At 33.5% G+C, this 14,411-nt stretch overlaps 1 protein-coding gene and 1 long non-coding RNA gene across 7 annotated transcripts in view; one reads left to right on the plus strand and one right to left on the minus strand.

The window, feature by feature from the left end:
- Nucleotides 1–14,411, minus strand: part of Adgrb3 (adhesion G protein-coupled receptor B3) — a 721,663-nt gene that overhangs the window by 123,884 nt on the left and 583,368 nt on the right. For all 6 annotated transcript variants that reach the window (XM_074080490.1, XM_074080476.1, XM_020162286.2 and 3 more), the window contains one exon: nucleotides 11,200–11,302. In XM_074080490.1, coding sequence (XP_073936591.1) covers nucleotides 11,200–11,302 — 103 coding nt within the window. The remainder of the gene's footprint in view (nucleotides 1–11,199; nucleotides 11,303–14,411) is intronic.
- Nucleotides 1–14,411, plus strand: part of LOC141424969 (uncharacterized) — a 185,569-nt gene that overhangs the window by 47,750 nt on the left and 123,408 nt on the right. The window lies entirely within an intron of this gene.

Genomic DNA, 14,411 nt, shown 5'->3' on the forward strand with positions numbered 1-14,411 from the left:
TTTTAACCATTCCCACCTGAGAGACTGGTATCTCCTATGGTAGCATATGTAGTACTCAATCTCAACAGCAGCTATTGTCTACATTAGAGGATATCGGGGGACAGAATGGTAGCTGGGTAGCACATGTTAAGTATTCCTTCTCAGAAGCTGTAAACACATAGGCAGTCAGAGACCAGCCATATATGTAAATATATATGTAAAACATATATGTAGAAACATATGTAGAAGCTGGATCTATGGCAAAAGAAACTAATGGAAGAATTAGGGGAAATACAGAATACTTGACATAATTAAAGGTATTCAAATTCAAGATTTTGTTTTTAGAAAGCACAATTCTGACAAAACAAAAACATCTACCATTAAAGTGACAGCCTTCTAATTTGGCCCATTTTCACTAATTACCTCTTTACAAACTAAAAAAGAAAACCCAACATTTTTATAAAGAGTAAATAAGCAAAGATGAAATGAGAACTTTGTAGAGTCTGCGACTTTTAAAATTGCTGCAAGACAGAGATTTTCTGTATCTCTTGCAAGACCTAATTAAAAGACATAGCTCATTATATAATTCAGTGCTTCATAGACAAAGAACTTGAGAGATAAACTTTTCCCAAATATTGTTAAGGAACTGTCTTCCCATACCAAATAATTTAGAAACTTTCCTTATCCCATCAATAAGAGTATTTGTTTGACTCCTAGGTCCCTTGAGACTAAAGCTAGTATCTAATTTTAACCTATCATATTTGACTATCTTTCAAAATACTAATTTTTTGTGCTTGTTAGATTGCTTGCAATTCATTTTATAAAACTTTGGTATTTCCTGTATACATTTTAACCTTTAATTCAAAGAATGGTCCAGGGATACACAAACCATGATGATCAAGTGGCATTAGTTTTGGAAAGCCCATATGTCAAAGAAGGAAACTACAAGGTCTTCTGATCTAGATGTATCCATCCACAATCAACACTTTACTCACTTTCAAACTGAATGTAATAGATTGGTCTTTATTGATGAATTAGTATCTAGTGAACAATTGTCATGGGTATATTAATGGGTTCCCTTTGGTGAAAATAAAGGTATTCAGTATATATGGGTTGGCTAATACCATTAAACATTTCTTACTTTTGAATGAACTATACATAAAATTCCATTGAGGCCTGTATCCTGGATCTCTTAGAGACAGGCTTCACAGTTTTTAATCTCATTCTGTATTCAGGAATTGAATTAAGAGAATTTCTGACTGAGTGCTGCTGGTTACAGCTCACAGAGTCCTGCTTGTGGAATGTTGCTATGGAACATGTAGTGAACTTTGCATACTAGTGGGGTCAAAGGATCTAAAAGGACAAAGACCTAGGCTTTCATTGAGCTTACAGAACAATTTTTGTTTCTGATTTGCTAAAGAGTGTTTATCTAATAAATATTTGAGTGTGTTGATTTAGATTTTATTTGATTACAGCCTGGCAGTTGAGGTTGTGAAGAGAAACTATCACTCAGTACTGTGAACTTCTTAGGTATCCACCACTATCTAACCAAAATGAAATTGCTAAAATTTGGCTTCCATCAATTAAAATGAGTGTAAAATGTTTAATATGGTATATTACCCCAAAGTCTTTTGGAAATAAGCAGAAATATATTTTTGTGACTAAGAAAGCTACTTTCTGAGTTTATCAATCTCAAATAATTCTTGCATTCTGCAAAATAACTGCAACAAAAATACTCTACATAGTGAGCAAAAAAGTGTATACTGTAAAGTGTAATGGAAATGTATTACAAATAAATTTGAGTGATACCTGAACATCCTGGTTGAAGTTTTAAGTGCATAAAGAGTTCAAGGGGCAAAGTTGCTTTATGAGAAAGCTCAAAGTATAAGGAAGTGAGCTATAACTAAATCTTACAACTGTATTCTAAGAAATATAAGAAATTACATTTGAAAGGAGGAGCAAGATGACTGATTGCAGACCCACATCACATTCCTATGTCTCCATGAACCAGAAATAAAACCTGAGCTACATGGCTATGAGAAAAGGAAGGTACCAGTGAAAGGACTAGACATACAGTGGCTACAGAAAATAAAAAATATTAAGCTTTAAATTTGTATAAGAAACAAGGAGAAAACTCTGCTTGGGCAGAGTACAGAACTGCCTGTGGAAGTGGGACTTGATCTGCTCCATCTCTTGACAATTTCAGCCAAATGTATTGGTGATGAGAGCCACCTATGCCACTCTGCAAGGGAAACAACTACCTGGAGGACTAAGCACAGGCTGGCAAGCCTTTCCACGCCTGACAGACACCAACTCCAACAGAATATTGTGTCAACCTGCCCAGGGGAAAAGACAGGTAGGAGAGTAAGCAGGCTCTGTGGAGACCATTCTAGCTGGCCATATCTAGCTGCTCTACCTCCAGAGCAGCTGCTACTCCACTGAGAATGGTTAATAGTCCACAGAACCTCCCCACCTCATCCCAGATGCTGTTCTTCATCCAGAGCCTTAACCAGCCAAGGAACACCACACCCAGGCTCACCCAGAGGGGAACTTTAGGCAATTCCAAGCCTAGAGGGGATACAAAAGTAAGCACAGAAAGAGAACCACAGACAGAACACTGAGGGCCATAGTCCAGAGAGTCCAGCAGGCACACACTCTTCTACTCAACAAGGAGGAAATACAGACATATCTTTTTCTGTTTCTCTTTTATAAATTTTTCTATTGATAGTTTATTCTACCTCTTTTTTTAATTAGTCTTATTTTTTCTATCCTTTTTGCATCCCTGACTATAGCATCTTCCTCTGCAATAATTAAATAATACCCCCACACACTGTTATTTCATTTACTTTCAGCCCACACACTTCACTCCTTTCTCCCCATATTCCCTTTTCCTTCTCCCACTCCCTTATTTTTAATACTTAATTTTTAAATCCTATACCTATAACATTTTTTCTAACCCCTAGTATACCATATAAGAATGCTAGTCCCTTTTGTATATACTGTGATTGGGGGTGTAGATGATGCTGTCAATTGTTTTGTTACTTCATGTAAATATCTGGCTTGATTTTGAATTGGTGAATTTGTTATTGCTGAATTATAACCCTAGCCCAGTTATGAGAAATGGCACATCAACCATGCCACTACTCAGTCCTGCCAAAACATAGAAAATAATTCACCTGAAAAGTGATTAAAACTTCCAACCAATGATTTAACTTCAGATGAGTAAATCTCAATGTAGAAGCAGAAGAAATATATAAAAAAGTCACATGACTCCTCAAAAGTCAACAATTATACAATAAAGGACTTAATGATAGCAAAGTAGATGAAATCTCAAATAATGAACTCATAAGAATGATAAAAAGTGATCAATTAAATTAAAGAGGACATGTGTAAACATCAAATGAATTCAAAGAGAAGTGAAAGAGCTAAATGAATTCAAAGAGGATACAAATAAATAGCTGATAGAATAAGGAAGGCAATGAAAGATATGGAAGACTTTATTTTTTTTAATTATTATGCTGGGTGTAAATAGTAGCATTTACAAAGGTTCTTACAATGTAGCAAATATATCATACTTGAATCTACCCTCTTCATTGCTCTCTTAGAAAACTTTAAATAAAGCAGAGTATGAAAAATGAAGTATTTCAACCTAGACTACTCTATTCAGCAAAGCTATCCTTTATAGTTAAAGAAGAAATAAAAAGTCTCTGTGATAAACAAAAATTTAAGCAACTCATGATGACTAAACCAGTGTTGCAAAACATACTTAAAGGAAGCTGGGTGCCAATCGCTAATGCCTATATCCTAGCTACTCTAGAGGCAGAGATCAGGAGGCTAGTGGTTTGTAGATAGCTTGGGCAAATAGTTCATGAGACCCTATCTCTAAAAAACCCATTACAAAAAGGCTGGTGGAGTGGCTCAAGGTGTAGGGCCTGAATTCAACCTCAGACTGAAAAAAAAAAAAAAAAAAAAGAAAAAACCTAAAGGAATCCTACATGCAGAATAGGAAGATAAACACATCAATGAAAACATGGAAAAAATAAAATCTCACCTGACTAGTAGATAAGTAAATGATGAGTAAGGAACAATCAAACACTATAAAAAGAATAAAATGACAAGAATTACTATACACCTTTCAGTAATAACTCTGAATGCTAATGGCCTCAATTCCCCAGTCATGAGACACAGACTAGTGGACTGAATTTAAAAAAAAAAGAAACAAAGACCCAACCATTTGTTTGTCTATAGGAAATGTACCTCACTGACAAAAACAAACACAAGCTTAATGAGAAAGGATGGAAAATAATTTTCCAAGCAAACACAGCTTAAAAACAAGCAGAAGTATCTATACTCCTATCTAATAAAGCAGACTTCAAATTTAAATTAGTCAATAAAAACAAACAACGTCACTTTATAATGAAAAATGGAACAACCTATTAGGAGCTATAACAATTATAAAGATATAAATACTGAATTTCAGCACACCTAATTTCATAAAGGAAATACTACTAGACACAATATCTCAGATAGACTCCAATAAAATAATAGTGAGTGACTTTAATACCCCATTCTCCAATAGATAGTTCATCCAGACAAAATAATCAACAAAAAAATCCCTTTAGAATTAAATGACAGTACAGATCAGATGGACTCAGCACACATACACAAAATATTCCAGCCTACAGTCACAGAATACACATTTTTCAGCAGCTCATGGGACTTCCACCAATACAGATCATATTTTAGAACATAAAACTAGACTTAACAAATATAAGAAAACTGAAATACACCTGGAATTTTATCAGACCACAACTGAATAAAAATTAGTAGTCAATAAGAGAAACTATTATCAGTGAGTCACTGAAGAAATAGGAAAGGAAATTTTAAAAAAATCCTAGCATCAGATAAAAATTAAAAACAAAGAAAGGGCTGGAGGTGGCTCAACAAGCACATAGGCCCTGAGTTCAAACTCTAGGAGGGAAGTGAGGTCAGGAGAGACAGAGAGAGAGAATGAGCCGTGGCTTTAAAATAAAAACAAACAACAGCAACAACAAAAAAACCCAAAGAAAGCCCAGAACTGGATGAATTCACTGTTGAGTTTCATCAGACCTTTAAAGAAAAACTAACACCAGTGTTCCTCAAACTACTCCATAAAACAGGAAGGGAAAGAACACTACTGAAGTCATTCTATGAAGCCAGTATTACCCTAATAATAAAACCAGATAAGGACACAACAAAAATAAATAATAAATAAATAAAAGAAAATTATAGGTCAAGTTCCCTGATGAACACAGATACAAAAATTTTCAATAAAATATTTTCAATATAAATTCATCGGCACTTTTAAAGGATTATACACCATGATCAAGTTGGTATCATTCCAGGGATGCAATGATGGTTCAACATACACAGATCAATAAGTACAAAAGAGCATATAAACAGAATAAAATACAAAAAAATCACGTGATAATCTCAATAGATACAGAAAAATCCTTTGACAAAAATCAACATTCCTTCATTATTATGAAAGCCCTAAAGAAACTAATGATAGAAGGGACATACCTAAACTTCACAAAGGCTATATACAATAAACCTATTATAGTCAACATCATTCCAAATGGGGAAAAAAACTGAAACCATTTCCTCAAAAGTCAGGAATGAGGCAATGGGCCTACTCTCCCCACTTTTATTCAATATAGTGTTAGAGCAGTAAGGCAAGAGAAATGAATAAAAGGGATACTCACAGCAATGGAAGAAATCAAATTGTCTGTGTTTGCAGATGATATGATCCTATACTTTAAAGACTCTAAAGACTCCATCTTAAATTCTTAGATCTGATAAACACTTTCAGCAAGTAGCAGCATACAAAAATCAACATAAAAAATAGCTTTTCTATAAGCCAATAATAAACAGGCTAAGAAAGCAATAAAAAAAAAAGTCCCATTCACAACAGCTTCAATAAAATTAACTGCCTAGGAATAAACCTAACAAAAGAGGTGAAAGACCTATACAATTCAAACTATAAAACCTTGAAGAAAGAAACTGAAGAAGACAAACTCTGTAGATTCAATGCAATCCCCATCGAAATTCCAATGTCATTTTTCACAGAAATAGAAATATCAACCTTAAAATTTACATGGATGCACAGATGACCCAGAACAGCCAAAGAAGTTCTAAGCAAAAGGAGCAATGCTGGGAGTATTACCATACGTGAATAAAAATTATACTACAGAGCCAGCATGGTGCCAGCACACACAGAGGTTTAGACCAATGATTGGATGATCCAGAAGTAAGCACATACAGTTAAAGCCATCTGATATTTGACACAGGTGCCAAAAATGTTATGTTGGGGAAAAAGGAGTCCCTTTAACAAATGGTGTTGAGAAAACTGGATTCCACATACAGAAGACTGAAACTGGAGCTCTGTCTTACCCTCTACAAAAATTAATTCAAAATGGATCAAAGATCTGAAACTTTGAAATTGCTAGAGGAAAACATGATAATACAGATATACACAAAAGTTCTGAATAGAACCCCAAATGCTCAGGAAATAAGAACAAGAGTTGACAAACAGGATTGCATCGAATTAAAAAGCTTCTGTACAACAAAAGGAAACAATTACTAGAATCAAGAGACAAGCTATAGAATGGGAAATGATCTTTGTCAGCTATTCATCTGACAAAGAATTAATATTCAGAATATATAAAGAGCTCCAAAAATGAAACAGCAAGGAACAAACAATCCAATTAATAAATGTGCAAGTGAATTGAACAGCCAGTTCTTAAAGAAGAAGTACAAATGGCCAATAAATACATAAAGAACTGTTCAAAATCCTTCACCATAAAGGAAATGCAAATCAAAGACTCACTGAGACTCCATCTCACTCCAGTTAGAGTGGCTATCATCAAGTAAACAACACCAAATGTTGGTGAGGATATGAGGAAAAAGGGACCCTTTACATTGTTGGTGGGAATGTAATTAGTTCATCAACTATGAAAATAAATATGGAGTTTCCTTAAAATGCCTGAAAAGAACTACCATAAATTCTGCTATACCACTCCTGTACATATATCCAAAGGAATGTAAGTCAGCATAAAACTGAGCTACCTACACTTCCATATTAATAATGGCACTATTCACAATAGTGAAACTATGTAATCAACCCAGGTACTTACCCACCAATGAATGGATAAAGAAATGAAACATATCATCCCTGTCCTAAGGACATCAGTGACAAGGATCATGTCTGTCTGTTACTCAGAGTTTGTTGAATGAACACATGAACTCACTCTAGGCTCAATCAGTGTTTTCCTTTAGGAAACTAGAAAACTAAGTTCAAATTTTGTAACAAATACAAATGTGTCCCTCACATATGTAGAAACAAGGGAGGTATAAAGTTGAAAAAAAAGAGGAAATGAAACATTTATACACAATGGAGTATTATTATTCAGTCATAAAGAAGAATGAAATTACATCATTTGGAGGAAAATAGATGGAGCTAGAGAAATAAGCCAGACTGAGAAAGACAAATCCTGCATGTACTCTCTCTTATGTGTAATCTAGTCATTAGAAAATGGGTGACAGAAGTATAAAACTGGAGCCATTTGAGGGTGAGGACCAGTAGGTAGTCTCCTTTTAAGGATAGGATGAAGGAGGGTGAATATGGTCAAAGTGCTTCATACACACATATTAAAATAGAATAATGAAACCTGTTAAAAAGTGTTTACAATGACAGAAAGAGTAATAATGGGGGTGAACTTGATCAAAGTATATTACACGCATGTTTGGAACTATCACAATGAAACCCTTTTGTACAATTAACATATGCTAATAGAAGTATAAAAACTTAAAAATGCATTTGATTCCTTACTTTGTCTCTAGTTTATAGTTTAAAGATTTGAATACACTCATGTTTGGGGGCTTATTTCTATCCCAGTTCAGAAGCAAGCACAGACACTCAGCAGTGAGATAATCAGGTCAATTATATTTCAACAAGTAATGCAGAGAAAGACTATGCCATGATACTTCAGAGCTGTTCTGGACATCAGCGTGAAATACTGGGTTTTTTACAAACTAGCCATGACAACTCCCAGAGGAAGCACCAAATAATTTATTCATCAAGAATCTCTCTCAGATGTTTCCATTTTCAAGTGGGGAATACTAAAGCACCAATGAAAACTTACCAGGGGAGGCAAAGACAGGAATTAGATCAATTACAAAATGTCCATAGCAGTGCAGGAATCCTCCACACAGCCTTGAATAAAATATTGTAGCCACCTTTTTAAAAGTACTTTCTTGGTGTTATATAGACCATGTTAATATAGATGATACACTTTTCTTTGGAAATAATTAATCCCAAGTACAGTAAAACTGGTACAGACTTTCACAATCCAAAGATTCACATATAAAATCAAACAAGACCAATTTAATTCAATTCAAAACATACAATAAAATAAATTATTCCCACTGGAATACTTGGTATTGAGAGTGAGTTAGAATAAAATTCCAGTCTTTCTCTCTTTATCTTAGTCACTCTAACATGAATTGTCCTAAGCTTTCAAGAACATCTATGCAGAACTAATAAAGCAAAATTAATGCAGCATAAGAGGAAACAGCATAATCACTACCACCTACTACCTGCTCCTCCCACAAGCATCAATAACTAGCAGCAAAAAAATAGCATAGTCGATCCAGAACAGATTTAGTCTAGTCTTGAAACCATGGGATCTATTCTGTAGCTAGTTAGTTGGGGAGAGACCAAATCATACCAAACATTTAAAAAAAATAAGTAGATACAATTTCTCACAAACTGAAATTAAAGGTAAAACAAGATTTCTCTTGCCTTTGATATTCATAATATTTAAAGATATCAAAAAGACATTTTTTGAGAATATGGGTGTATTAAAAACTTGCAAAGGCCAAAATGGGCAAGCAGAATGTAATTTATGAGAAAATTTAGTTTCTGAATATTGCAACCATTTGGACCAATACAATATGGTAGTCACTAACTATACATGGTTATTGAGCAATTGAAATGTTGCTAGAACTGCAAAGTATTCTAAGGATAAAGTATACACCGGATTCTGAAGACTTAAATAAGATTGTAAAGAATTCTGTTAATAATGCCTGTCTTAATATGTGTTGAAATGGTAATATTGTAGGTATATTATGCTTACCATATTAAAATTAATTTCACCTGTTTCTTTTTACTTTGTGTTAATATAGCTGCTAAAAATGTAAATTACATATATGGTTTGCATTTGTGTCTTGCATTGCATTTTTATTGGACAGCAGTGATTAAGACCATAACTGTTATAATGTGTGGTAAACTTTATTTAAAATTCTCCTATGCTATTTGGCGCAGAACTTGTAAAAACTCTACTATACAGAATGAAAGTTTTAAAAGCATATTTCCTACAGAAGATTATGCAGTTTTCCGTAGTTCAAGGACAAGTGTACTCATGAGGGCAAAAAATGATAGGACGGAATGGTTTTGCAGGAAAAACTTATTGGGGCCTCAAACTAATCCTCGCTGCTTTTCTTTCTTTCTTCTTCTTTTTTTTTTTTTCTGTTTCATGGAGTCAGTATATAATTCCTACCTCAAAGGGAAGCTCTACTGTTTTGGATAGAGGTTAATGGACAATCAGTTAAGAAAAATGAGAATAGATGTTGACCTAGTAAATGAGGGAGGGGCCAGTCCAAATGAACAACTGAGAAGGAAAGGGCAGTATAAATAATTTAAAAATTCCTTAAGTCTTACAGTTTTGTCTTCTTTCTTTTATATCTTCTTCACTCTCCCTCATTCTCTTCTTGTTTCTTTCTTTTTCCTCTCAGCTGAGACTCATGTTCACCCTCATTTTTCCAACCACTGATTATTTTTAACTTTCCCAATTCCAATTGTCATCACCCTCATGTTTGGTCCTTCTTTTTTCTCCCTCTGTTTTTCCTTTTGATATTTCTTTTTAAATTTTATTTTAAGTGTTCAAAAAGTGGACCTACACTATATTTTAATAGATTTTATATTCTTTCACCTCTTTCTTTAGGAAGAAAAGGTACAAAAAATAAATTTTTAAAAATAGTCAAGAAAATGAATGTTTTTACTTTTTACTTCTACAAGTCCCTTTATTGGATTGTTGCTTTGTTTTTGTTTTTTAGGGTTCCTGGCCTTCCTTGGACTAGAACAATGAGGCTCAAAAGAGTATTTATCAGAATCACCTAGGCAGTGCCTACGCCCTAGCGAGAACCAGAATCAGATTCTTTGGGTGAGAAGTAGGAATGTGAGTTAGTAAACATAAACAGGATATCCATAATCCTTGATTTTGATACGTCCTATGACTGTCTAATATATTGAAGGACCAACTAAACAGTGTACTTGATTTTTCTAAAAATATGATAGATTATGGAGAAATGGCTCAATATTAGTTTTAGTGTTTGAAACTTAAAAAGTTAAAAAAGGACAGACCCTGATACAAGGAAAAATAAGTTTTCAAAGTGGTATTTAACAGAAATCCTTTGAGGCTGGGATAAATTAATTTGAGACCACTATTATGGGTTTCTTGGAATGAATTTCTGAGTAGTTCAGTAAAGACAGTCATTTCTGGAAAAAATGGTCATTTGATTTATGTAAATTGGCCAATTCATATAAATGGACATGCAAGTTTACATTCTGCTAAAAAGTGAGTGCAGTAAATAGCTATAATGTTGACTAAGTGTCAAAATTCTTTCAGCTTAAGGAAAAATTATGAAAGGTATCAACCCAGATCTAGAATAAGCTTCTATCTGATACTCTTTTACATTATTGCCTATAAACAATTTGTGAGGTAGATTTTCAAAGAGATGTTATGCTTGTAAGTCGGTTATTGCTACCTTTTAGGAATCAGTTTGTTAATAAATCAGACCAAAACACAGGCAGTGTATCTGATTATAATTGAGTCATATTACAATTGGGATTATAAATCAAAATCTGTGCTTTTGATGACTCAAGGCTTTGAACTCATTGATCTTTGATAAAATGCTGAACATATATTTTTAGTACTATAAATTGCAGGAAATTAAACCAAAGGAAGATTCTTTCTGGAATGGAAAGGGCTATGTTTTTAATCAGAAACCAATAAGATAATTAAAACAATTCTGTCAGAAATAACTGTTTGGATTATTAGTAACCAATTACATGTTAAAAGATAAACACAGAAAGAGAATCAGAGTAATTATAATTCATACCTTATTATGAGTCTGAGTCTGCCCCACCAGTATGAGGACGTTGGATGAGATGATGGACAGGCAAAAGTTAATTAGAATTATGGACCTCTCAGAGCGTATATACCTAGCCAAAGGAAAAAAAAGAGTTCACCTTTAAATTTCAATAGAAAGTTGAAGAATTCTGTTTTGTATAAATGGTGGAATTCATCTGGAAAAAGTAGCACGAAACCTCAGCCTTTATAGGACTAAAAATAAAAAAAAAGTTTTTCACTTTCGTAAATGCCAAAATGTACCCCCATGTTTTTTGTACAACAATTAAAAAAAAAACCTCAACTCCAAAAAATCTTTTTCATAAATATTTTTCTTTGGAGACCCAATTTTGTAATGCATGGCAAGTACAAGAGTTTCTTGGATATACCTTTTTCCTTAGACATTAGATTGGACTATATGCCATTTCTGGCATAACTTAGGTGCACAATTGTGATCATGATACACTCTTCTTACCAGAAATATAAAATTTCTTGAAAATACATTAATTAGTATAATTATCTTTATATATATGTTTATTTATATAAATAATATTTTAGTATTACCATATATGTCAATCAATAGAAACTTTGAGAATCAAAAAGAAAAACCCAACACAGATTCTGAAGTGTCATTCTTATTTACTAGAAGGATGTCATTTCATTCATGCAACCATAAACACTACCGCCCATTCGATATTTTCATGTAGTTGGGGTATTACTTTTGCTCCTTAATAACTGTTCCAAATAAAATACAGAGAAAAAAATCTTTATCTACAAAAATGAATGCATTCCATAAATGATAATTCAACATTAAGCTTGAACATTCTTGTTGTCTGCCATATTTATCCTTTTGAAGGAGTGTTTATATATAATCTATTATACAATTTAAAAAGTACAACAAGAATGTAAGTCAGAGGGAAAACTGCTCAGAATCAAATGTTCTACCAGCTGTTTACCCTGAAAGGTTAACAGCTATTTTGCTTTACTGTACCCTGTGGTAAATCACCGAGTGACAGTAACTAAAAGAGCACCTTGTACTTGCTGTGTGTTTCAGCCTGCTCAATTTGTATTATAACATGGAATCACATTCCACAGCAGGCTTGGGCTTTTTTGTGCACTGCAGATGGAGTGGGGGGTGGGGTTAGATCTGGAGGCATTCTTTAAAAGATAACCTTAGCAATATTCTCTCTCTCTCTTGCACTGTCTTTGAAAAAAACTTTGGCAGAAGCCCCACATTCCATCACACATTTCAGAAATGAATGCAAAATGAAAATAAGAGTAACAGCAAAACACAAAAAAGATTTTATAATATAAAATAAATTTTATTTCTTCATAAAACAAACCCAGGCAAGAGTAACTCAGGATGATTTGCAGCACAGAGTGGCTTTAAGAGTTTCTGAACATTGCTCCTACATCCTGAATAGCTAAAAATATTATAAACCACATACTAGAATGTGACAGTCATCAACAAATATTAAGTTGTTCATTTTAGGGGATGGTGCACATAATGTAAAGAATTTAAGGGCTTCACAAAATTAACCATTTTAAAGATGTTAATGGCTTCTGTGTCAGTACAAGCACATAGGTAACATTATTAAATAGGTTTCAGTGATGTCTTTTGCTTTGTAAATTGAAAAACTGAAGTAATAAAAAATCCAGAAGTGACCCCCTTCAAATGTCTTTAGATACTTCCATTTTCATTAGTATTGAGTCGTGCTGTTGCGTTAAAAATTGCTATGAAATGTCTCAACTTTTCATAATTTTATATGAGACTTAATGTTTTGAATTAAATGTGTAAATGCTTCAAGTCAATACACTGATTAAAAAGGACACACTCAATTGCTCCTTGGTGTAGTAATATAACTCTACAGCACATAGCTACAGATGGAAAGGGCACAGTGTACTATTATTGTTGTTGTTATTTGTGGTTCTGGCATTTGAACTTAGGGCTCTTCACAAATGCTAGGCAAGCATGTACATTCTTGAGGGATATTTCTATATGAAACATCACCAAATTTCAAAATAGCATATTATATATAAAAATTCATATGCTTATACATTTAAAAATCATTAGAAAATAAAAAATTCTAAAGATTTTTAGTTAGCGGAAAAGAAGGACCCTAACATCATTATTGTTGTACATCTACATTACTATATACATCTATAGTATTATTGTAAATGTTTTATAAAATGCTTTGAATTTATCATTCTACAAAACCCACTTAGTATTTCATGATCATAACATTTCTTTCAAACTATACCTATTACTTCAATTTTTCTAAGAGTAGGCAATGAGTTGATGACCATGTAACTCTAAGGAGTCAAGATTTGAGCTGAGTTTTGGTACTCTCTTCTATAAGCTTTATTTATTTATTTTGGTGATTATGGGGTTTGAACTTGGCCTCACACTTGTAAAGCAGAGACTTTACCAGTTGAGCTACACCTCCAGCCCTTTCTTTAGTTATTTTTCTGGATAAGGCTTCTCTTTTTGCCTAGGGCTGATCTTGGTCTACAGTTCTCTTGCCTATGCCTCCCAAGTAGCTGGGCTTATAGTTGTTACCACCACACTTGGACCTCACATCAAGTTTTGATAACTTTTTTGAAGTGTTTTAGTAATTCCTAGAAAATGATTGTAGTAAGTGATTTTCCCAGATTTTCTGAATTAAAGAAAGCTTTATTGGTTCATGCCCTTTATTTTGAGTTAGTATATAAATATACATGGAAAAATCACAAGGAAACTAGCTATATAGCTATCTTAAGCAAACAAAAATCCCTTTCTTCAAAAATGGGGAACAAGAAGGTAAAATAGGTCTTGTCTGGGAGATGGTATCAGTGGGAAAGGGGAGGACATAAGGAAAGGGTGAAGGAGTCTGAATGCAGTGGAAATACTAAGTATTCATGTATGAAAATGGAAAAATGAGTCATGTTCAAACTATTCCAGGAATAGGGGTGGGGAATAAAAAAAATGATGGAGGGGATGAATTCAACTAGGATATATTGTAAGAACTTTTGAAATGTCATAATGTACCTCCAGTACAACAATAATAAAATAAAAAAGGAAAAAAAACTTTATTATGGACTGATTAATTCTGCAATTCTGTGATTAATTTTATATATCAATTAACTGACAATGGTTATGCTATCATTAAGTACATGTATTGAGGGGTATACAGAAGGTGGAATTAGTGCCTGAAACCTAACCTC

This window comes from Castor canadensis, chromosome 1, assembly GCF_047511655.1.
Source record: "Castor canadensis chromosome 1, mCasCan1.hap1v2, whole genome shotgun sequence".
Classification (NCBI taxonomy): domain Eukaryota; kingdom Metazoa; phylum Chordata; class Mammalia; order Rodentia; family Castoridae; genus Castor; species Castor canadensis.